This window comes from Dendrobates tinctorius, unplaced genomic scaffold (assembly GCF_039654945.1).
Source record: "Dendrobates tinctorius isolate UK_male_01 unplaced genomic scaffold, ASM3965494v1 ptg000012l, whole genome shotgun sequence".
NCBI lineage: Eukaryota > Metazoa > Chordata > Amphibia > Anura > Dendrobatidae > Dendrobates > Dendrobates tinctorius.
This window is the reverse complement of record NW_027361680.1, coordinates 1,060,837-1,084,104: the sequence shown is the minus strand read 5'-3', so window position 1 is coordinate 1,084,104 and position 23,268 is coordinate 1,060,837. Positions and strand designations below refer to the sequence as shown.

At 45.0% G+C, this 23,268-nt stretch overlaps 1 protein-coding gene across 2 annotated transcripts; it reads left to right on the top strand.

The window, feature by feature from the left end:
* Positions 1-449: 449 nt before the first annotated feature.
* PLPP6 (phospholipid phosphatase 6) lies at positions 450-22,747 on the top strand. Of its 2 annotated transcripts, XM_073557940.1 has the most exons (4): positions 451-595; positions 14,407-14,519; positions 16,465-16,931; positions 19,740-22,747. In XM_073557940.1, the coding sequence occupies exons 2-4, from the start codon at positions 14,503-14,505 to the stop codon at positions 20,099-20,101; spliced, it is 846 nt and encodes a 281-aa protein (XP_073414041.1). In that variant the 5' UTR covers positions 451-595; positions 14,407-14,502; the 3' UTR covers positions 20,102-22,747. The 2 variants fall into 2 exon arrangements, with proteins under 2 accessions (XP_073414042.1, XP_073414041.1); XM_073557941.1 differs by lacking the exon at positions 14,407-14,519 and having other exon boundaries at positions 450-595.
* Positions 22,748-23,268: the final 521 nt, after the last annotated feature.

Sequence of the window (23,268 nt, the reverse complement as noted above, 5' to 3'; positions counted from 1 at the left end):
TGGCCGCCTACAATACTCCCTGTGGTCACTGAGGGTACAGCAGCCTGCTATGAATAGTAAGTGCCCCCCGAATGACACCTCAGGCGGCTGTGTGAGACCCCCACGCTGGGAGCCTGGCCCTGCGGTCACTGAGGGTACAGCAGTCTGCATGGATAATTAGTGCCCCCTTGAATGACACCTCAGGCGGCTGTGTGGGAGCCTGGCCCTGTACACACAGCACTGTGGCCGCCTACAATGCTCCCTGCGGTCACTGAGGGTACAGCAGCCTGCTATGGATAGTAAGTGCCCCCCGAATGAGACCCAAGCGGCTGACGACCCTGCACGTCCACCTCCTGTGATACAACACCGCTATTGTCAGCCAGTTATCAGTCTGTATTACTCTCCACACACTGCAGAACGTCGGCGAAAACCGCCCAGTCTGACCCTGGGTGACGTTACTACACACGCTTCGCACGTCAGAGGCCGGAAATGACGTCATGCGCTGGAGACGTGGGCGTACGTGACGTCAGACGTGTTTACCAGACGTGCATGCAGATGAGTTGGTTGCCGGAAGCCGTGTGTGGACTGCGGCACAGGTGCTGGTGCGTGCCCGGAGGTCAGTGTGGTCCCGTCCGCGGCAGCGTGTCCTCCTGTGTAGATGAGCTGAGCCGCCATTGTGCTCTTATCTGTGAGGCGTCGTACGGTCCGGCACCTGTGTGCTGAGCCTGCGCCGTCTGCTCTAGGACATGTATTAGTGTCACAGGGTCTCCCCATAGAGACCCTCACTGGCGCTGAGTGCCCTGTGTGTCCACAGAGCTGCTGCTGGTTGGACGCTGTGTACTTCTGCAGTGGCCAGATGTTACAGCATGGCGGAAGGGATCGCTAGAAATCCCCTGTCCACTATACATCCACAGACACCCGCAGATCACCTGTGGAGACAAAAATGTGGCGCGTCTCTCACAACCGCAGCGTGTCGTAGAGAAATTTCACCCATAGAATGTATTGGACGTAGTGAATCTGCACGGTTCAATGAATACATGCAGATTACCCTGCGTTTATTAGATGGCAGTACTCTGGACTCAGCGAACGTGTGCTGCATCCAATGAACTGCTCCTTCCAGATTGTGGGCACCCAGCCTTATAGTCTGTGTGAGCTGTCCTCCATATAAGATGTGGAGTGATGTCCGGCCTTATAGTCTGTGTGAGCTGTCCTCCATATAAGACGTGGAGGGATGTCCGGCATATAGTCTGGGTGAGCTGTCCTCCATATAAGATGTGGAGTGATGTCCGGCCTTATAGTCTGTGTGAGCTGTCCTCCATATAAGACGTGGAGGGATGTCCGGCATATAGTCTGGGTGAGCTTACCTCCATATAAGATGTGGAGTGATGTCCGGCCTTATAGTCTGGGTGAGCTGTCCTCCATATAAGACGTGGAGAGATGTCCGGCCTTATAGTCTGGGTGAGCTGTCCTCCATATAAGACGTGGAGAGATGTCCGGCATATAGTCTGGGTGAGCTGTCCTCCATATAAGGCGTGGAGAGATGTTCTGCATGTAGTCTACGTGAGCTATCCTCCATATAAGACATGGAGAGATGTCCGGCATATAGTCTGGGTGATCTGTCCTGCATATAAGACGTGGAGAGATGTCCGGCATATAGTCTGGGTGAGCTGTCCTCCATATAAGACGTGGAGAGATGTCCGGCATATAGTCTGGGTGAGCTGTCCTCCATATAAGACGTGGAGAGATGTCTGGGTGATCTGTCCTGCATATAAGACGTGGAGAGATGTCCGGCATATAGTCTGGGTGAGCTGTCCTCCATATAAGACGTGGAGAGATGTCCGGCATATAGTCTGGGTGAGCTGTCCTCCATATAAGACGTGGAGGGATGTCCGGCATATAGTCTGGGTGAGCTGTCCTCCATATAAGACGTGGAGGGATGTCCGGCATATAGTCTGGGTGAGCTGTCCTCCATATAAGATGTGGAGTGATGTCCGGCCTTATAGTCTGTGTGAGCTGTCCTCCATATAAGATGTGGAGTGATGTCCGGCCTTATAGTCTGTGTGAGCTGTCCTCCATATAAGACGTGGAGGGATGTCCGGCATATAGTATGGGTGAGCTGTCCTCCATATAAGATGTGAATGGATGTCCGACGTATAGTATGTGTGAGCTGTCCTCCATACAAGACGTGGAGGGATGTCCGGCATATAGTCTAGGTGAGCTTGTACTCCTCCATATAAGAAGTGGAGGGATATCCGGCATATAGTCTGGGTGAGCTGTCCTCCATATAAGACGTGGAGGGATGTCCGGCATATAGTCTGGGTGAGCTGTCCTCCATATAAGACGTGGAGGGATGTCCGGCATATAGTCTGGGTGAGCTGTCCTCCATATAAGACGTGGAGGGATGTCCGGCCTTATAGTCTGTGTGAGCTGTCCTCCATATAAGATGTGGAGTGATGTCCGGCCTTATAGTCTGTGTGAGCTGTCCTCCATATAAGACGTGGAGGGATGTCCGGCATATAGTATGGGTGAGCTGTCCTCCATATAAGATGTGAATGGATGTCCGACGTATAGTATGTGTGAGCTGTCCTCCATACAAGACGTGGAGGGATGTCCGGCATATAGTCTAGGTGAGCTTGTACTCCTCCATATAAGAAGTGGAGGGATATCCGGCATATAGTCTGGGTGAGCTGTCCTCCATATAAGACGTGGAGGGATGTCCGGCATATAGTCTGTGTGAGCTGTCCTCCATATAAGACGTGGAGGGATGGCCGGCGTATAGTATGTGTGAGCTGTCCTCCATATAAGACGTGGAGGGATGTCCGGCATATAGTCTGTGTGAGCTGTCCTCCATATAAGACGTGGAGGGATGGCCGGCGTATAGTATGTGTGAGCTGTCCTCCATATAAGACGTGGAGGGATGTCCGGCATATAGTCTGTGTGAGCTGTCCTCCATATAAGACGTGGAGGGATGGCCGGCGTATAGTATGTGTGAGCTGTCCTCCATATAAGACGTGGAGGGATGTCCGGCATATAGTCTGTGTGAGCTGTCCTCCATATAAGACGTGGAGGGATGGCCGGCGTATAGTATGTGTGAGCTGTCCTCCATATAAGACGTGGAGGGATGTCCGGCGTATAGTATGTGTGAGCTGTCCTCCATATAAGACGTGGAGGGATGGCCGGCGTATAGTATGTGTGAGCTGTCCTCCATATAAGACGTGGAGGGATGTCCGGCATATAGTCTGTGTGAGCTGTCCTCCATATAAGACGTGGAGGGATGGCCGGCGTATAGTATGTGTGAGCTGTCCTCCATATAAGACGTGGAGGGATGTCCGGCATATAGTCTGTGTGAGCTGTCCTCCATATAAGACGTGGAGGGATGGCCGGCGTATAGTTTGTGTGAGCTGTCCTCCATATAAGACGTGGAGGGATGTCCGGCATATAGTCTGTGTGAGCTGTCCTCCATATATGACGTGGAGGGATGGCCGGCGTATAGTATGTGTGAGCTGTCCTCCATATAAGACGTGGAGGGATGTCCGGCATATAGTCTGGGTGAGCTTGTACTCCTCCATATAAGACGTGGAGGGATGTCCGGAATATAGTCTGGGTGAGCTTGTACTCCTCCATATAAGACGTGGAGGGATGTCCGGCACATAGTCTGGGTGAGCTTGTACTCCTCCATATAAGACGTGGAGGGATGTCCGGCATATAGTCTGGGTGAGCTTGTACTCCTCCATATAAGACGTGGAGGGATGTCCGGAATATAGTCTGGGTGAGCTTGTACTCCTCCATATAAGACGTGGAGGGATGTCCGGCATATAGTCTGGGTGAGCTTGTACTCCTCCATATAAGACGTGGAGGGATGTCCGGCATATAGTCTGGGTGAGCTTGTACTCCTCCATATAAGACGTGGAGGGATGTCCGGCATATAGTCTGGGTGAGCTTGTACTCCTCCATATAAGAAGTGGAGGGATGTCCGGCATATAGTCTGGGTGAGCTGTCCTCCATATAAGATGTGGAGGGATGTCCAGCATATAGTCTGGGTGAGCTGTCCTCCATATAAGACGTGGAGGGATGTCCTGCATATAGTCTGGGTGAGCTGTACTCCATATAAGACGTGGAGAGATGTCCGGCATATAGTCTGGGTGAGCTGTCCTCCATATAAGACGTGGAGAGATGTCCGGCATATAGTCTGGGTGAGCTGTCCTCCATATAAGGCGTGGAGAGATGTTCTGCATGTAGTCTACGTGAGCTATCCTCCATATAAGACATGGAGAGATGTCCGGCATATAGTCTGGGTGATCTGTCCTGCATATAAGACGTGGAGAGATGTCCGGCATATAGTCTGGGTGAGCTGTCCTCCATATAAGACGTGGAGAGATGTCCGGCATATAGTCTGGGTGAGCTGTCCTCCATATAAGACGTGGAGAGATGTCTGGGTGATCTGTCCTGCATATAAGACGTGGAGAGATGTCCGGCATATAGTCTGGGTGAGCTGTCCTCCATATAAGACGTGGAGAGATGTCCGGCATATAGTCTGGGTGAGCTGTCCTCCATATAAGACGTGGAGGGATGTCCGGCATATAGTCTGGGTGAGCTGTCCTCCATATAAGACGTGGAGGGATGTCCGGCATATAGTCTGGGTGAGCTGTCCTCCATATAAGATGTGGAGTGATGTCCGGCCTTATAGTCTGTGTGAGCTGTCCTCCATATAAGATGTGGAGTGATGTCCGGCCTTATAGTCTGTGTGAGCTGTCCTCCATATAAGACGTGGAGGGATGTCCGGCATATAGTATGGGTGAGCTGTCCTCCATATAAGATGTGAATGGATGTCCGACGTATAGTATGTGTGAGCTGTCCTCCATACAAGACGTGGAGGGATGTCCGGCATATAGTCTAGGTGAGCTTGTACTCCTCCATATAAGAAGTGGAGGGATATCCGGCATATAGTCTGGGTGAGCTGTCCTCCATATAAGACGTGGAGGGATGTCCGGCATATAGTCTGGGTGAGCTGTCCTCCATATAAGACGTGGAGGGATGTCCGGCATATAGTCTGGGTGAGCTGTCCTCCATATAAGACGTGGAGGGATGTCCGGCCTTATAGTCTGTGTGAGCTGTCCTCCATATAAGATGTGGAGTGATGTCCGGCCTTATAGTCTGTGTGAGCTGTCCTCCATATAAGACGTGGAGGGATGTCCGGCATATAGTATGGGTGAGCTGTCCTCCATATAAGATGTGAATGGATGTCCGACGTATAGTATGTGTGAGCTGTCCTCCATACAAGACGTGGAGGGATGTCCGGCATATAGTCTAGGTGAGCTTGTACTCCTCCATATAAGAAGTGGAGAGATATCCGGCATATAGTCTGGGTGAGCTGTCCTCCATATAAGACGTGGAGGGATGTCCGGCATATAGTCTGTGTGAGCTGTCCTCCATATAAGACGTGGAGGGATGGCCGGCGTATAGTATGTGTGAGCTGTCCTCCATATAAGACGTGGAGGGATGTCCGGCATATAGTCTGTGTGAGCTGTCCTCCATATAAGACGTGGAGGGATGGCCGGCGTATAGTATGTGTGAGCTGTCCTCCATATAAGACGTGGAGGGATGTCCGGCATATAGTCTGTGTGAGCTGTCCTCCATATAAGACGTGGAGGGATGGCCGGCGTATAGTATGTGTGAGCTGTCCTCCATATAAGACGTGGAGGGATGTCCGGCATATAGTCTGTGTGAGCTGTCCTCCATATAAGACGTGGAGGGATGGCCGGCGTATAGTATGTGTGAGCTGTCCTCCATATAAGACGTGGAGGGATGTCCGGCGTATAGTATGTGTGAGCTGTCCTCCATATAAGACGTGGAGGGATGGCCGGCGTATAGTATGTGTGAGCTGTCCTCCATATAAGACGTGGAGGGATGTCCGGCATATAGTCTGTGTGAGCTGTCCTCCATATAAGACGTGGAGGGATGGCCGGCGTATAGTATGTGTGAGCTGTCCTCCATATAAGACGTGGAGGGATGTCCGGCATATAGTCTGTGTGAGCTGTCCTCCATATAAGACGTGGAGGGATGGCCGGCGTATAGTTTGTGTGAGCTGTCCTCCATATAAGACGTGGAGGGATGTCCGGCATATAGTCTGTGTGAGCTGTCCTCCATATATGACGTGGAGGGATGGCCGGCGTATAGTATGTGTGAGCTGTCCTCCATATAAGACGTGGAGGGATGTCCGGCATATAGTCTGTGTGAGCTGTCCTCCATATAAGACGTGGAGGGATGGCCGGCGTATAGTATGTGTGAGCTGTCCTCCATATAAGACGTGGAGGGATGTCCGGCATATAGTCTAGGTGAGCTTGTACTTCTCCATATATGTCGTGGAGGGATGTCCGGCATATAGTCTGGGTGAGCTGTCCTCCATATAAGACGTGGAGGGCCGTCTGGCATATAGTCTGGGTGAGCTTGTACTCCTCCATATAAGGCGTGGAGGGATGTCCGGCATATAGTCTGTTTGAGCTGTCCTGCGTATAAGATGTGGAGGGATGTCCGGCTTATAGTATGGGTGAGCTTGTACTCCTCCATATAAGACGTGGAGGGATGTCCGGCATATAGTCTGGGTGAGCTTGTACTCCTCCATATAAGACGTGGAGGGATGTCCGGAATATAGTCTGGGTGAGCTTGTACTCCTCCATATAAGACGTGGAGGGATGTCCGGCACATAGTCTGGGTGAGCTTGTACTCCTCCATATAAGACGTGGAGGGATGTCCGGCATATAGTCTGGGTGAGCTTGTACTCCTCCATATAAGACGTGGAGGGATGTCCGGAATATAGTCTGGGTGAGCTTGTACTCCTCCATATAAGACGTGGAGGGATGTCCGGCATATAGTCTGGGTGAGCTTGTACTCCTCCATATAAGACGTGGAGGGATGTCCGGCATATAGTCTGGGTGAGCTTGTACTCCTCCATATAAGACGTGGAGGGATGTCCGGCATATAGTCTGGGTGAGCTTGTACTCCTCCATATAAGAAGTGGAGGGATGTCCGGCATATAGTCTGGGTGAGCTGTCCTCCATATAAGATGTGGAGGGATGTCCAGCATATAGTCTGGGTGAGCTGTCCTCCATATAAGACGTGGAGGGATGTCCTGCATATAGTCTGGGTGAGCTGTACTCCATATAAGACATGGAGGGATGTCCTGCATATAGTCTGGGTGACCTGTCCTCCATATAAGACGTGGAGATATGTCCGGCATATAGTCTGGGTGATCTGTCCTCCATATAACATGTGGAGGGATATCCGGTATATAGTCTGGGTGAGCTGTACTCCATATAAGACATGGAGGGATGTTCTGCATATAGTCTGGGTGAGCTGTCCTCCATATAAGACGTGGAGGGATGTCCTGCATATAGTCTGGGTGAGCTGTACTCCATATAAGACATGGAGGGATGTTCTGCATATAGTCTGGGTGAGCTGTCCTCCATATAGGACAGTAAACAGGTAAAAGACATAATATATGTGGGGGCAAGAAGTAACTAGCCTAAATGGATTCAAAAAATCATGTTCCCACATACATATAAATATAGGACTAAGCAGGAGAACTGCAAAATATTAAGATAACACCAATGAAAGAAGCAGTCAAAAATCCATAAAATTAATCATTTTATCGAAATCACATATGTAAAATAGGACACTACAGTACATGGAATGTGGAGGGGAAATATCTTGCATAAACGTGCACAGTGGTGCAAAGGATCAAACACACCGTATTTACAATCCCAGGATTAACCTAGAATATACAAATGATCAATATATGTCCCTGATAAGGGGTTAAGGCAGCTCATCATAGACACACCAGTATATAGGCTAAAAGCTCAACCATTGCTGTTGCCCATAAATCCCTAACAGGGCATAATGAAGAAAAATACAGAGCAAATGCTCAAAACAAGCGCCATGTCAGCATCATCAATACTAAGGCAGCATCAGTTGCCCAAGTCCATGGTAAAGGGACTTAATATTTTGCAGTTTTCCTGCTTAGTCCTATATTTATATGGTATGGTAAAGGGACTCCTGTAAAGAAGGTGCTAGAAATAAGCATCACAGCAACACCTCCGATGCTGCAGTAGCGTCATTACCTGGGTGCAGTAAAGGCGGTGTGGTAGATCCTGTCCCCAACGCGCGTTTCGGAGCCGCAGCTCCTTCCTCAGGGGGCGTTGTAAGTGGGCGCAACCACCCAGTATAAGTAGCGCGCCCACCGGAAGTCCCACCAGCGTGTACGCTGCCCGCCAATCAAAGGTCGAATCGTCACCGCGGCGACACTGAATTCACGCGGGCCCACGTGATCAGACTCCGCTGGGCAGGAGGAGTCAACCAGCCGATCAACAGACAGCGCACACGAACAATGGATGTGACTATAAAACCACCATTTTGAATAGGGGCAAATTGAAGGGCAGGAATCAACAATTAAAAAAAATGATAACAAAACAAGAAAAATGCTGTGTGGAATATTGAAATAAGGCCGCATAGTGCCTAAAAGAGTTTACACAGTATAGCTACTCTGCTGAGCAAGGATTGAAAAAAGAAAAAAGGCGCATACAAAGTTGGGTATAGACAATATTAGATCTACAATAAGAAGACATGTAAGGAATTTGAAAATACTAGAACCCATACCCACAATTTAGTGAAAGTACATGCAACCATATAATGCATACACAAATGTGTTGCCAACAAAATTGTAAACAGGTGCAGCATACATATGCCAGATATATACACCTTATATATATATATATATATATATATTAGTATACTAAAATAGTCTAGCATACGGAATGTGCACTAGCTTTTACAGTAACATGTTAAAACAGAATATATGTATATGTAGCTCCTCTTATACATACAGCAAAAGATATATAACAAAAACAAAACAAAAAACAATGATGCAAAATAGACATATATTGACGCATCATAATACATCAGCAAAATATGTGGGTCAGTTCGAGCCGATTATCTTCAATATCTTCGAACAAACTCCGGGCTTCATCCACAATCTCCAAGAAAATAGATTATGTATATAGATTACTACAAGAATAAAAAAGATAAAATAAATAAAACAGCAGAAAACCACAGTGATCACGTGGACGCTCAGCAGAACACGACTACAAGAATGGGGCAAATGAAATATTTTCGTTCAATCCATATGGATGGATAGTACCTAATGTCCAGATCCACCTAGTTTCGGACCTGGCTAAGCGATTGAACAATTTACCTCCCCTTATATTAATGTTGAGGGCATCAATGCCCCAAACACTAAGTAGCGTAGCATTACACCCATGATATTCCTTGAAATGTCTAGGCAGAGTTTTCAAACTCGAGTTGTCAATGCAGGCAGAGGCGGCCTGTATACCCAAAACGTGTTCTCTTGTGCAGACCTTCAATTGCCGTGTAGTCATACCCACATAGATTAAACCGCAGGGACACGTAGCATAGTATATCACGTACCGAGTGGTACATGATATACGATGTTTAATAGTAAATGTCTTAGTACCATCATAGTTAGTGAATGAGGTACTCCGTGCAATATTGGGGCAGGCCACACATCTGCCGCATGGAGCACATCCATGCCTAGCCGGAATATCATCCAAAAAGGTGTGCTCGATGGTCAACATAGTGACTGGCTACCAATTGATCCCTCAAGTTTCTAGCCCTCCTGAAGGTGATGGATGGATATTCCGGGAGAAATTTAGTTAAATCTGGACCAACCTTAAGGATGGGCCAAGCTCTTGCCATAGCATCACGCATCAACCCATGTTGCGAGTGAAAGGAAGTGACAAAGCGAACCGTGTCATTCCCTTCAGATCTATTATGGTTCCTGTAGAGCAGGTCATTGCGAACTGCATGTTTCGCACGTTGATAGGCCCTTTTGACACTCCGTCTACTATAGCCGCATGTCAAGAAACGTATTTTCAATTCATTGGCTCTAAACTCAAAATCCGCATCGGTGGAACAAATGCGGCGGAGTCGCAAGAACTGTCCCACTGGAATGGCCTTAATGAGATGATGCGGATGGCAAGAGGAGGCATGGAGTAAGGTATTGGTGGATGTTTCCTTACGGTAAATATCCGTTTGAATTATACCTCCCACATCCTTTCGAATAGACACATCCAAAAAGTTAATTTTAGTCGGATCTCAAACCAGCGTAAGTTTGATATTAAGATCATTACTGTTCAAAGTGGACACAAATTGCTGAAGGTCGATGGAGCTGCCCTGAAAGATAAAGATATCATCAATGTAGCGTGCCCATAACTGGACATGCTCAATCAACCCCTCTCCATCAGACAGGAAGAGGTCCCTTTCCCACAGCCCCATGAAGAGGTTGGCATAGGGTAAAGGCCGCACCCACGGCAGTCCCCTGGAGCTGTAGGTAGAATGACCCCTTGAACACACAAAAGTTGTGTGTGAGAGTCAACTTCAGAAGCTCCAGGATGAGGTCTCTAAGTCCTGTTGAAAGGGTAGATGTTGTAAGAAAAAAACGGACGGCACGCAATCCATCCATGTGCTTAATGCTAGTATATAGAGACTCAACATCAACTTAAGCAAAAAGAGAATCACTCTCCATACAGAGTCCATCGACCTTCCTCAATAGATCTCCCGTGTCCTTAAGGAAAGAGGGAAGACTGGATACTAGCGGCTGAAGATGATGATCTATCCATTTATTGATATTTTCAAGGAAATTCCCTCGTCCAGATATAATAGGTCTACCTGGTGGTGACCTGATGTCCTTATGGACCTTGGGCAAAAGATATAATGTTGCTATAGTGAGCTCTTTAACGATAAGTGCCGAAGCCAGCTGTCTGGTGACAATGCCGTTGATCACGGCCTTATTTACAATCCGATCTAACTTATCAACAAATGCAGAGAGGGGGTTATATGTCAATTTTTTGTAACATGCCAAGTTGTTTAACTGGCGAAACGCTTCCCTCTCATACATTGCTGTAGGCCAGACCACCACATTGCCACCCTTGTCAGCTGGCTTCAATACCACATCTGGAAGATTTTGTAAATATCTCAGCCTCACTCTCTCATTTTTAGTCAAATTATCCACCTTACTGAATCTGGGGATTTTCATAAATTCACCAGTCACCACACGCACAAATAGATCAATATTCGGACATGAGGTAAAAGGAGGGAACTTCATTGACCGTGGACGGATAGACGGGGGAATCTTACCTCCCTCTTCATCGTGTTCAGCTGCCAGTTCCTCCAGGGTTCTTATAGCCTCCAGTTCCTCCTCTGTGGGAAAAAGATGATGGAGATCATTGTTGAAAACATATCGTTTGAACAGTAATGATCTAGCAAACAAATTGAGATCCTTCACAGCAGTGAAGGTATCAAAACTGGAAGTTGGTGAAAAAGTAAGGCCTCTTCCCAATAAAGACAGGTCCACCTCAGTGAGGTTGTAGTTACTTAGATTAATCACCTTATTATCTCTCTGATTCATATCAGACTGGTTGGTTAGATGTCTTTTGTAAGGATGGAACGAGTGATCACGTAGCCTACGAGACCCGCCATTACCATGGGATGAGGCCGAAGTTTGAGATATATCCGATTGTCCACTCATGGAGGTGACTGAAGCACTAGAGATCGTACGGTGCAGATTAGAAGCATTCCTCCATAAGTAGACCTTCTTGGTTTGATAATCTTTGAGATCCCTATTGAATTTGGTCAGCTGGTTATTCTGGATTTTTTTTAACCACCGTACCCATAGTTTTATCTAACTCAACTTCAAAGGATTGAATTCTGGTGGGTGGGCATCCTTTACGTAGTTCATCTTGAACCAAATCGATAGACTTATCTAGTGTCTCAATATTTGTAGAATAAAAGTTCACAAGGAGCTGTAGAAACGTTAAAGAGCTTGATTAGATGCTTCCTCCCACTTTGAAATAAACGTATCATCCTCAATCGGAAATGTGGGGATGACTCTCACTCTCAGCCCCCTGGGAATCATTTTATTAGATATATATTTCTCCAGGAATAGCCTGTTCCACCATACTCTGGATCTTTTAAGGAGTAATGTTTTAATATGTTGTAGCTTCATATCCCAACTAGAGTCACCTGTCTGCGGAGCATCACTCCCCCCCCGAACCAAAAACCTGGTCCACTTGATCGAGCCAAACTTTATCTTTAGCTCGAAAGTCCATCTTGTCCAGAACCAAGATACCTGTGCATGACACAGCAAAAACGTAATATAGTAAACAGGTAAAAGACATAATATATGTGGGGGCAAGAAGTAACTAGCCTAAATGGATTCAAAAAATCATGTTCCCACATACATATAAATATAGGACTAAGCAGGAAAACTGCAAAATATTAAGTCCCTTTACCATGGACTTGGGCAACTGATGCTGCCTTAGTATTGATGATGCTGACATGGCGCTTGTTTTGAGCATTTGCTCTGTATTTTTCTTCATTATTCCCTGTTAGGGATTTATGGGCAACAGCAATGGTTGAGCTTTTAGCCTATATACTGGTGTGTCTATGATGAGCTGCCTTAACCCCTTATCAGGGACATATATTGATCATTTGTACATTCTATATACTGGTGTGCCCATGACAAGCTGCCTTAACCCCTTATCAGGGACATATATTGATCATTTGTATATTCTAGGTTAATCTTGGGATTGTAAATACGGTGTGTTTGATCCTTTGCACCACTGTGCACGTTTATGTAAGATATTTCCCCTCCCCATTCCATGTACTGTAGTGTCCTATTTTACATATGTGATTTCAATAAAATGATTAATTTTATGGATTTTTGACTGCTTCTTTCATTGGTGTTACCTCCATATAAGACGTGGAGGGATGTCCGGCATATGGTCTGGGTGAGCTGTCCGGCATATAGTCTGGGTGAGCTATCCTCCATATAAGACGTGAAGGGATGTTCTGCATGTAGTCTAGGTGAGCTATCCTCCATATAACACGTGGAGGGATGTCCGGTATATAGTCTGGGTGAGCTGTCCTCCATATAAGACGTGAAGGGATGTTCTGCATGTAGTCTGGGTGAGCTGTCCTCCATATAAGACGTGAAGGGATGTTCTGCATGTAGTCTGGGTGAGCTGTCCTCCATATAAGGTTGTGGGTTGGACACTTGGCAGCCCTATGAGTTAGCAGTTATTTGCTCATGTGCTGGCTGGTTGGCAGCAGTGAACTGAGCTAGAGCTGCACTTAGCATCTCATTGTAGAGTGGACGTCCAATTTTCGTCTATAGGAGCTGAGCTATAAGGCTTGACTGTGGCCATGACACAGTGCCCTGAGCTGTGCTGGCAGCAATCATAGGTTACTTCTACCTGCTGCCAGAGCTGAAAATAGTTGATTGGTCAGGTTGTCAGATGCCCCCTGAATCTGATGGCCTAAGGATAGGTAATTGGCGTAAGGCCACGATCACGCGTTCAGTATCTTGTCAGTATTTTACTTCAGTATTTTTAAGCCAAAAACAGAATAGGTACAATCAGAGGAAAAGTAAAATAGGAGCACGTCACCACTTCTGGCTTCATCACCCACTCCTGAATTTGGCTTACACATAATGATGTAATATACTGACCAAACGCTGAACGTGGCCTTAGCATCATCTGCCCCTCTGGCCATATAATATTGAAGACCTATCCTTAACACCCTCCAGTATTAGGACATTAAATAGTATCCTGGCAAGTGGTTTGGAGGGGGCTCAGGAGAAGTCACTACATGTGGCCAACAATGAGCTCCCACTACTCGTGGCTGACATCTGTGACTAGCTGAGCTCTAGCCCTGACTGTTAAACAGTTATATGCCAATGTCCATCTCTGACAGCAACATGTAAATGGAAACCTTACCGATGCGTGCCTTGACCCCTGTGTTGCAATCATGGGTAGGCCCCTGTTGCTATCATCTTATTGCTTCTGTGTAGCGCAGCAATAGGCTGAGTGCCATAGGAGACTGTGATTTTCACTATGTGCTGCAATACTGTGGGTTTGCAGCATCAATCAAACTGGTTCAAATCCCCCAAGAGTACTAAGAAGTAATGTAAAATATAACAAAAGTTTTTAATATTCACTTTGCCCATCTTTCCCCTCTGTTAAATACGAATAAAGGAAAAATAAACATATTTGATATTGACGCATCCTTAAGTCAATGAAAACATGTACCCCAAATTGGTAATGATACAAGTGTAAACTCACTAAAAAACAAATGTTCCATCAGTTCAGATTTTTTTTTCATCACTTAAATAGAAAAAAATGTGATGCACGTTAGGTGTCACCATAATCACACTGACCTGGACAGTCACGTTTCCAGGTCATTTCTTTTCTGCAGAGTGAATGCTGTAAATTAAAAAAAAAAAAAAAAAAATCAGGTTCACACTTGTATTTTGTTTTCAGTTTCATCACACTTGGAATTTTGTTTTCCATTTTTCAGTACATTATATGACAAATTGAATGGTGTCATTTAAAACTACAGCTTGTCCTGCAAAAAATAAGCCTACGTATATGCTGACGGAAAATTGAAAATGTCATGGCACTTGGAAGAAGGTGAGGAGAAGAATGAAAAAGTATTATATGATTAAATTACCTGGTCCTTTAAAGTGTTAACAACATAGGTAATCAGCAACCTGTCAGTTCCATCAGTGGTTGGATTTAACCTTGGGAGTTAAACAGCACATCTCTGTTCAATGCTTTGCTGCCGAGAACTGCAGAACGGCCCCTATTTAGAGAGGACCTGTCACCTGCACATTAGCGGGCAGTTTGTGCCCTCCTTTTATTCCCTTGACTGCCTTGAGTATCTGCTTTTACCCTGAAAATGTACCATATGTTTTGAGAGATGTGGAATTTTTATTTCCTAATAATTCTTATGGTCTTTATCAAGGGGGCTTGTCTCACAGGGTAATTATGCAGAGCAGCCTAAAAACATGCCCTGTCTTGGTATAGACCATAAAGAGTAGTACTAATTAAAAAGGCCCATCTCTATGGAACCATGTGGTGGATTAACAAAAAAACGTTATCCTCGGTAATGTAGCGGGAATAATATAAGTACACCTGGTGATCGGTCCTATATAAGAAAACTAGAGCTCATCTGAGTTCTCTGCCGCATCCTCTACCTAATGAATGGAGCCTTGTGGTTCAGCTCTGTTCAGTGTTCACATCTAACCACTGCCACAGCTATGAATTGGAATCTGTCACCTCTGGGACATGTATAACCTATTAATACGGGCAGTCAGGTGATAGAAATGTTACACTAGTCCTACCTCTGTATGCCTCATATCTGCGGTCTTGTTATTGAGAAATTGTATTTTATTTCTTTATGCTAATGATTTGGCTTCAGGGCGTGCGATGCCTGGCAGAAATCCATTGCTCCTGTCTTCATTATAATATTATCCCTTTCACAAGCACATCACATCCTGTGACGTGTAGTTATGGCGCCAGAATCCCGCGCCTGCGTCCTGCATTCCTTTCACAATCCATGCCTTTTCCTCCCTTCTTTGGGCAGTGTATTCAGGGATCTTCTGCGCAGGGCCGGCGAGTCACTGTGACCTCCAGTGTGTGCGACAATAAGGTGCTCTCCCCACTTCCTGCCTGCACAGTCATCACTAGGAAGTACTCACTCCAGAGCCTGGAAGAAATCATTGGCATAAAGAAATTTAATAAGTTTTCTCAACAACAAGACCAATAATATGAGGCATACAGGTAGGACTACTTTAACACCTCTGTGCCCATATTAATAGGTTATACACGTCCCAGGGGGGTGACAGATTCCCTTTAACAGCTGTTTGATGAGGGTTCTGGGTGGCAGATCCCCACCGATCTCCCAGATAACCCCTTTAAGGATGCATTAATGCCCCCGTTACACACTGCGATATCGCTAGCAATATCGCTGTAAAGTCACCAATTTTGTGACGTAGCAGCGATATTGCTAGCAATATCGCTACATGTGATACTTACCTCCGACCGGCTCCCCCGCTGGTTATCGCTGGTCGCGCGAGAAGGTCCTGGACCATTTCTCGTCGTCAGCTTCCTGCTGTGACTACAAGCGACGCGTGGACGCGGGCGGGAGGGCGTCAGGATCGCCGCGTCTGACAGGTAAGTAATGACCCCCGACCCCTGCTATGTCGCTGGTGAGATCTGCCTGTGTGGCAGCTCACTAGCGACCACTTAGCGATGTACCAGCGATCCATATCGTTGTCGGGATCGCTGGTGCATCGCTATGTGTAACGGTACCCTTAGAATGGATAGCCCTGCCTTTCTTTGTGTTCAACAGAATGTTAATGTTGTCCTTGTTGTCAGAGTTGAAACTTAGCCTTCTTTGCTCCAAGGCAACATTGCTAGCCACTGCTTCAAGCTACATTGGGAGCATGGTAGGGAGACAGGCAATTACTGGAGACTAGGTGTTTTAATTTTGCCTGGTTTAGAGAGACCAATTGTAATGAATCCATTTGCATTGTTACAGTCCCTATAAATCTGTTATTTATTCTTTGCACAGGTCAAGCAGCATAAACGGAAGAATGCCAAGTCCAAGAATCAGCAGAGCCGCCAGCTCTGGTAATCCTAATGCCAATGGAAGGTTTGAGTTTATGTCCTTGCTGACTACCAAAATTAATGTTATAGACCAACCGTCGTCAGTGAGACACCGGACATCAGACAGTCCAGTTCACCGCAAGGACTCTAATTCCTCTTCCACTCAGCAGCTGCTTCCAGAAGAAGACTGCATGAAATTAAACCCATCTTTTCTTGGAATTGCACTAAGGTCATTATTGGCTGTAGACTTGTGGTTGTCCAAAAAGATGGGAGTTTGTGCAAGGGACGGATCGTCATGGGGTAGTGCCCGTCCGATGATGAAGTTGGTGGAGATTTCTGGCCATGGCATACCTTGGATTGCTGGTACAGTCTATTGTCTGTACAGAAGTGACAGCTCAGCTGGTCGGGAGGTCATACTGAATCTGCTCTTTGGTAAATGACGTTTGTTCATACTTCTGTAGGTTTCTGTTGTAACTGGTGGAGTAGCAAAGACTGGGTAATCGTTTTACACAGGAAAGTGGTGAAACCTGTCAGTAGGATTTTTCTCTGTAAACTACAGGTTTTCGTCGGTATACTGATTACAATGATAGGAAAATGGAAAAGGTGATGGTACACCTAAAAAGATAAAATTAAAAAATATTTATTGCGGCAAATCAAGCCATGATTAAAAACGTAGCACTGACGCGTTTCGGGTGCGTCTATTGCACCCTTAGTTATAGAATAAATAACATGGAATAAAGAAACGTTATATACAGACAAAGAACCAAGCAAAACATGTCAATCATTAATTAAACATGCACGTGGTGTGATTGCAAAACTCTAAGTAAGCAGCCCAACATTAGTAAATATAGGACCAATCATTTCGGGAATTCATTCCTTGAGGAAATTTGGTGTCCAGTTTTGCAATCCAGAATGCTTCACGCATGAACAACATTTTTTTGTTTGTTGCCACCTCGTATTGGCTGAAAATTTTTTTTTCAAAGGCAAAAAACATAAGTTGAGGTGTCTCCCTGATGCACATTAACAGTGTTTTGCTGCATCTGAGTAGGTAGCATTTTTGTTTGATATATTTGTTAGGCCTGTTTCACACTTTAGTTTCTTGTGTCAGTTAAAATCCGCCAAAATGGCGGAAAGCGGATCCGTTGCTAAACTGATGTGAACGGATGCCACCGGACAGTTTTTTTGACAGATCCGATGAATGAAGAATTTTAAAGGAACCGTAGCCCAGAGAGAGAGAGAATTTTTTTTTTCCAGCCGCCCGAACAGACTTTAGGGTTAATTTTCAGGCTGAGTGAAGTCTTTCGGGCATGCGCAGTGTGAAGTACGGATCCTGACGTCTGAAAAAACGTTACCTGCTCCGTTCGGGCATGTCGGCGGACGTCAAAATTTTGGCGGATCCGCAAAAAACCGGATCCAACGGATGGCCATCCGTCAAGATCCGCCGGTAATGCAACTCAATGGGAAAAAAAACGGATCCGCCAAGCAAAATGGCGGATCCGTTTTTTTTGCAAAACGGCAGATCTTGACTGATGGACAAAAACTGAAGTGTGAAACAGGCCTTAAATGCTCAGGTTCTTTGTTTTTAATCATGGCTTGTTTTGCCGCAATAAAAGTTTCTTTTTTGGTGTACAGTCATTCTCTTCCATTTTCCTCTGGTTACTACGCTTACTAGTTTGGACGTTCATCCACCTGCTGTGATCATGTGGCTCAACTAGTGTGATTGTATGGACCGAGTTCTTGGCAGCTCCAAGACTCCCTTCCTCTGATTACAATGATACCTTGGTTGATGAAATAGGTCTTGTGGTTTTTATTTAATCTTTATTTACAGTTTTTCAGTCAATGAGATTTTCGTGCTCTGGGGTGGTCTGTCACCCAAGGTATCATTTTAAACAGTATAACGGTGCCAACCCTACACTGTCTGTAGGTTACTCAGCACAATCCTGCTGACAGGTTCCCTTTAAAGGGAATCTGTCACCCCCGGGACACTTTTAAACTATTACTATGGGCATACACGTAATAGAAATTGAATTTTAATCTTTTATGTAAATTGTCTCTTCAAATAGGAAGAGGACTAGAACTCTAGCTCCATCTATAGGAAGTAGCAATCTTAAAAGTCAATATCTACTCTAACGAGCCTTGTCACGTGACTTAGGATAAAAGCCCAAATCAAAATCTCAATTTGCAGACATGGTATTTTGGGGTACTGCCCCTCTTCAGTGCAAAGTGTGAGATCTAGTTTGGCTGAGTAAGTGGCATTATCCTCTAACTCTCTGAAGAGACAATTTACATATTTCCCAGAGGAGCATTGCGGCTTAAAAATCTTTTATGTTAATGTTTTCTTCTGTTGTGCAGTGACTCGCCTGCGCAGAAGAAGGATGAAGACACTGCCCATAGAAGGGCGGATAAGGTTCGGATAATGGCGCTAGTGCAGGGCGCAGGCATGAGATTACAGCTCCACAGCTGCTCGTCACAGGACAGGGCTGTTATCAATAATCATTATTGATAAAAGCCTGGGATGGGCCGAAACCTCTATGGATTTGCTTTGATTGCAATAAAACAGCTACTACTCAATACGTGAGTGCCGGGATACTTTTCCTTTACATTTATACTTCCACGAGCACCACCCGAAAACACTGAGTGCCGACCTCGTCTTGCTTTTTCCACTGATCCTTCAGTGACCTGCCCCCTGCTTTACATAATACATATTATGTTGGCAAGCGATAGATGCTGCTGAGCATGCACCGCTGACGCCATTTTGCTGGAGGAAAAAATAATTTGGCACCATTTTGCTAGATGTACTTTTTTTTTCTAAGCCAACAATATTATATGCATTATGTAAAATTGTTTGCAATGAAGGATCAGTGACCTGTCATAAGCCATACAGAAGAATATGTAAGCAGATCACCACATGAAGACCCCCCACACACACACAGGCCGCCTGATGCATGACAATCTGATTAACTGAAAACTACAAATAGAGATTAAATACCAACCACATGACGGATTACATGATTACATCAACCAAGGTATCTTTGTAATCAGTATAACAACGCCAACCTGACACTCTCCGTAGGTTACTGGGCACAATCCTGCTGACAGGTTCGCTTTAAAGAGAAGTTGTTACCTTACTTTTTAACCTTCTGTCATCTAAAGTGGAGAACAGTAGTAAAGAACAGTTACTATATCTTAAACCTTTATGAAGGCTCAACTTTCTAATCTGCTTATTCTTTTTCTTGGCAGCGCTACTGTTGGATCTCATTCTTGTGGGAATTGTGAAAGGAATAGTAAAGCGTCGTAGACCTACCCAGAACCGCATGGACATGTTTGCTACATTCTCTGTGGACAAGTACTCCTTTCCATCAGGCCATGCTACGCGAGCTGCCATGGTTTCTCGTTTTATGCTTAACCACCTGGTATTGGCTGTGCCGGTCAGGATGCTCGTGATGCTGTGGGCTATTGTCGTTTGTTTATCCAGAGTTATGTTGGGTAGACACAATGTAACAGATGTGGTGTTTGGCTTTTTCATGGGGCATATGCAGTATAGTTTGGTTGAATACTTCTGGCTGTCGCCAAATACATTGCCTGACCTATTCAAAATATGAAGTGTTGACAGAAAGTGGTAATTTTGGAGGAATCGTGTAAGCCCTGTTATCATTTAAAATGGATATGATTAGATTGCTCACCTCATCTTGAAGCTTTTTAAACATGGACCTCCAACTATATCTTCGAGGGGTCAGCTACATGCAGAACCAAGGCAAAAAATGACACTATAGGAACCTATTAGTAGACGGCACTGGCTGTAAAATCATTGCACTCCAAATCCAACATTCCGTCCTCTGCAGTGTTGGTCCTAAGAACTGTGGACGGCATAATGGCGAAAAAGGAAAACCTGAGGCTTTGTTGTACTGTTTCTTCAGATGTTATACCTGGGAATATTTTCTATACTGTGAAAATCATTGTGTTTGGACATGTTGGTATATATTTTTTTTTATACATACGATTTCAATCTGAACACTAATTCTAGAAGCCTGTGGCTTTACAGATGGTTCTTTGCTATACTATTACTTCAGTGAGTTCACAATTTATTTTTCCCCCATCATATAAAGAGAGGCTCCTACTGTTCTCTTACAGTAAAGGGCTTGTCACACTAAGAGATATCGCTAGCAATATCGCTATAACTAGTGACGTTATAGCGATATTGCTAGCGATATCTTTGTGTCTGATACTTGCCTACAACCTGCTCCCCCGCTGGTTATCGCTGATCGCGTGAGAACGTCCAGGACTGTTTCTCGTCGTCAGCTTCCTGCGGCGCTTCCTGCTGTGACGACGAGCGACGCGTGGAGCCGGGCAGGAGGACGCAGGATCGCCTGGTGTGACAGGTAAATAGCGACCCCCGTCCCCAGCGATGTCGCTAGTGAGATCTGCCTGTGTGGCAGCTCACTAGCGACCACTTAGCGATGTACCAGCGATCCTGACCGCGTCATATCGCTGGTCGGGATCGCTGGTACATCGCTAAGTGTGACAGTACCTTAAGACTTAGGCTTGATTCACACTTTCATATTTTTGGCCAGTATTTTGTATCCGTATCTCTAAGCCAAAAAGTAGTTGTGGGTCCAATATGCGGAAGAGCTGTAAATCTTTCCACTTTTCTATTGGTGCAATCCTGGTTTCCACGTGCAAATACTGATGCAAAACTGCAATCAAAATACTGCCATATGAAAGTGGCTTCAGGCTTATTAAAGGTCTCTGAGGATCGTTTCTTTGTGAGGCATGTTGTTGAGTAAAATGGACTTTCTTCTTAAACAAGACTTTTCATCAAGTTTAGCTTTTTAAACTGGCCACATGATGGAATAGTGGCTGCACATTTGAATAATAATATTGGTTATGGTATTTAATTTCTCATCTCCGTTGTGGAGATACTAGTATAAATTTGAATCTAAATTTTACAAGTGAAGACTAAGTGTGTTGGCAGATATTTTCTCTAGAGACTGCACTTTTTTCCCCTGCATTAGCAGGAAGTGACACACAAGGAGATCAAGATGCCTCCAGAGAAGCCTAGGTACAGCTTTCTCCTGTGAGACATGTAATGACACACAGGACTTCTCTCCTCTGATCTCACTGTTGATGGCTACTGTCAAGAGTAGAAAAGAGCTATGTGTCATTACAAACATGTCTTGCCATTTTCATCTCCCAGCAGTCAGTGTGGGAGTGAGTGGCCTTTCCTGAAGTGAAAACTGGAAGAGATGTTTGTAATGACCCATAAGCTCTGCTCTACTCTTTGCCGAAGCCGCACAGATTGATGATTAGGAGAGCCCTGTCATTACATGACTCACATAGAGAAAGCTAAAGTTGAGTTTCTTTAGGTGCTTGGACATTTTTTTATTCCCTTTCATGTCACTCCATGTTAATGATTGTGTACAATCAGATGCGGGAGAAAAGTTCATGCCCCCAGAGATGAATATATGCTAATGGCCACTTGGGCATAACAGTGTAACCATGGTTCCATGGTGTGGCCACTTTTGAATGCGATTACTGGTGAAAGATTCTCTTTAAGAAGTTTTCTAATAGGAACATCAAACTATTGTTCAGTTGAAAACCAATGGGACCATTTTAAAGGACACTGCTTACGTTACACCAGCATAATTTGATCCTTGCCACACTTTTGCCAATCTGCCTTAACAATAACGTGCATGAGATGATGTTATTATTATAGGAGAGTGATGTATTTTTTACTTTTTTTTTTCTCTCCCTAATAAACCAATGGGTAACTTTTACATCAGAACTGGGAGGTCTTTGTTGGGCTACTCTCTCACTGCTATATTTTGTGACTATTTTGCATCACTTTTTGTAAGTTAAAACCAGGGGTGGAACCTACCAAAAGGAATGATTAGTATTTTCTTGTCCAGGTTCCACTTCTCAAATAATTATGCAAAACACTGACGTGGTTTTCTGGGCGCAATCTGTATTCCAAGCTGAGAGGCAGACTGATATGCTGAAACACTTCTTGTTGGAACATACATACACTAATGTTTTGTTACAACAAGAATTACTGTAGTTTGAGAAATTCTTACTTGTTGCTAAACGCCACCTTACAAGCATTTGTGTGTTAATTTTTTTAATTTTTTTTAAAAGAATTAGATTTCTTGTTTAAATGAAAAGGCGACTACTACCTTTCACTATTTTTTCATGTTGAACTGGTCACAGAATGTAATGGTGGCTACAGAGCTGAATTAAACTTTTCTTAAAGATATTGTCAAAGTATTTGATCTCGCTACAAAGCAATTATAAGTTGCATGAGCATAGCAGACATCAGTGTAATTACTGACACATCTTTGGACAAGCAGTGTAGGGGGTAGGGCATTACAGCAGAGGTGATTTTGATTTGCTATGAGGGAAGGAGAAACTGATTGAGATTGTAATGTGAAACCGCAAAACTCAGCTGTGCTTCCACTTCCCCCCACACTGCCTCATGCTGTTGGGTAGAGCAGGAGATCACTGCTGTTTATCATACATCTCACTCTGAGAAACTTTATCTATGGTTTGGTGTTGGGTGTGTTCTTCTCATTGATTGTTGCTGATTGTTTTTAATTGGGGGAAAGGTACACACCTACAGTAAAAATGATCTGATAACATCCACTTGGATTTAATGAAAATTAACTGATTAGGTGCCAAATAACTTGATTGCTAATGTCTCTGCAATGGAGAGGTGAAATTAAGAAAGGAAAAGTTTTAATCCGCTCTGCAGCCACTATTGCATCCTGTGCCCAAC

Coding starts and splice junctions, on each gene's coding strand:
- PLPP6 (XM_073557940.1), top strand. Junction 16,932..19,739: donor CATACTGAATCTGCTCTTTG/GTAAATGACGTT, acceptor TTTTCTTGGCAG/CGCTACTGTTGGATCTCATT.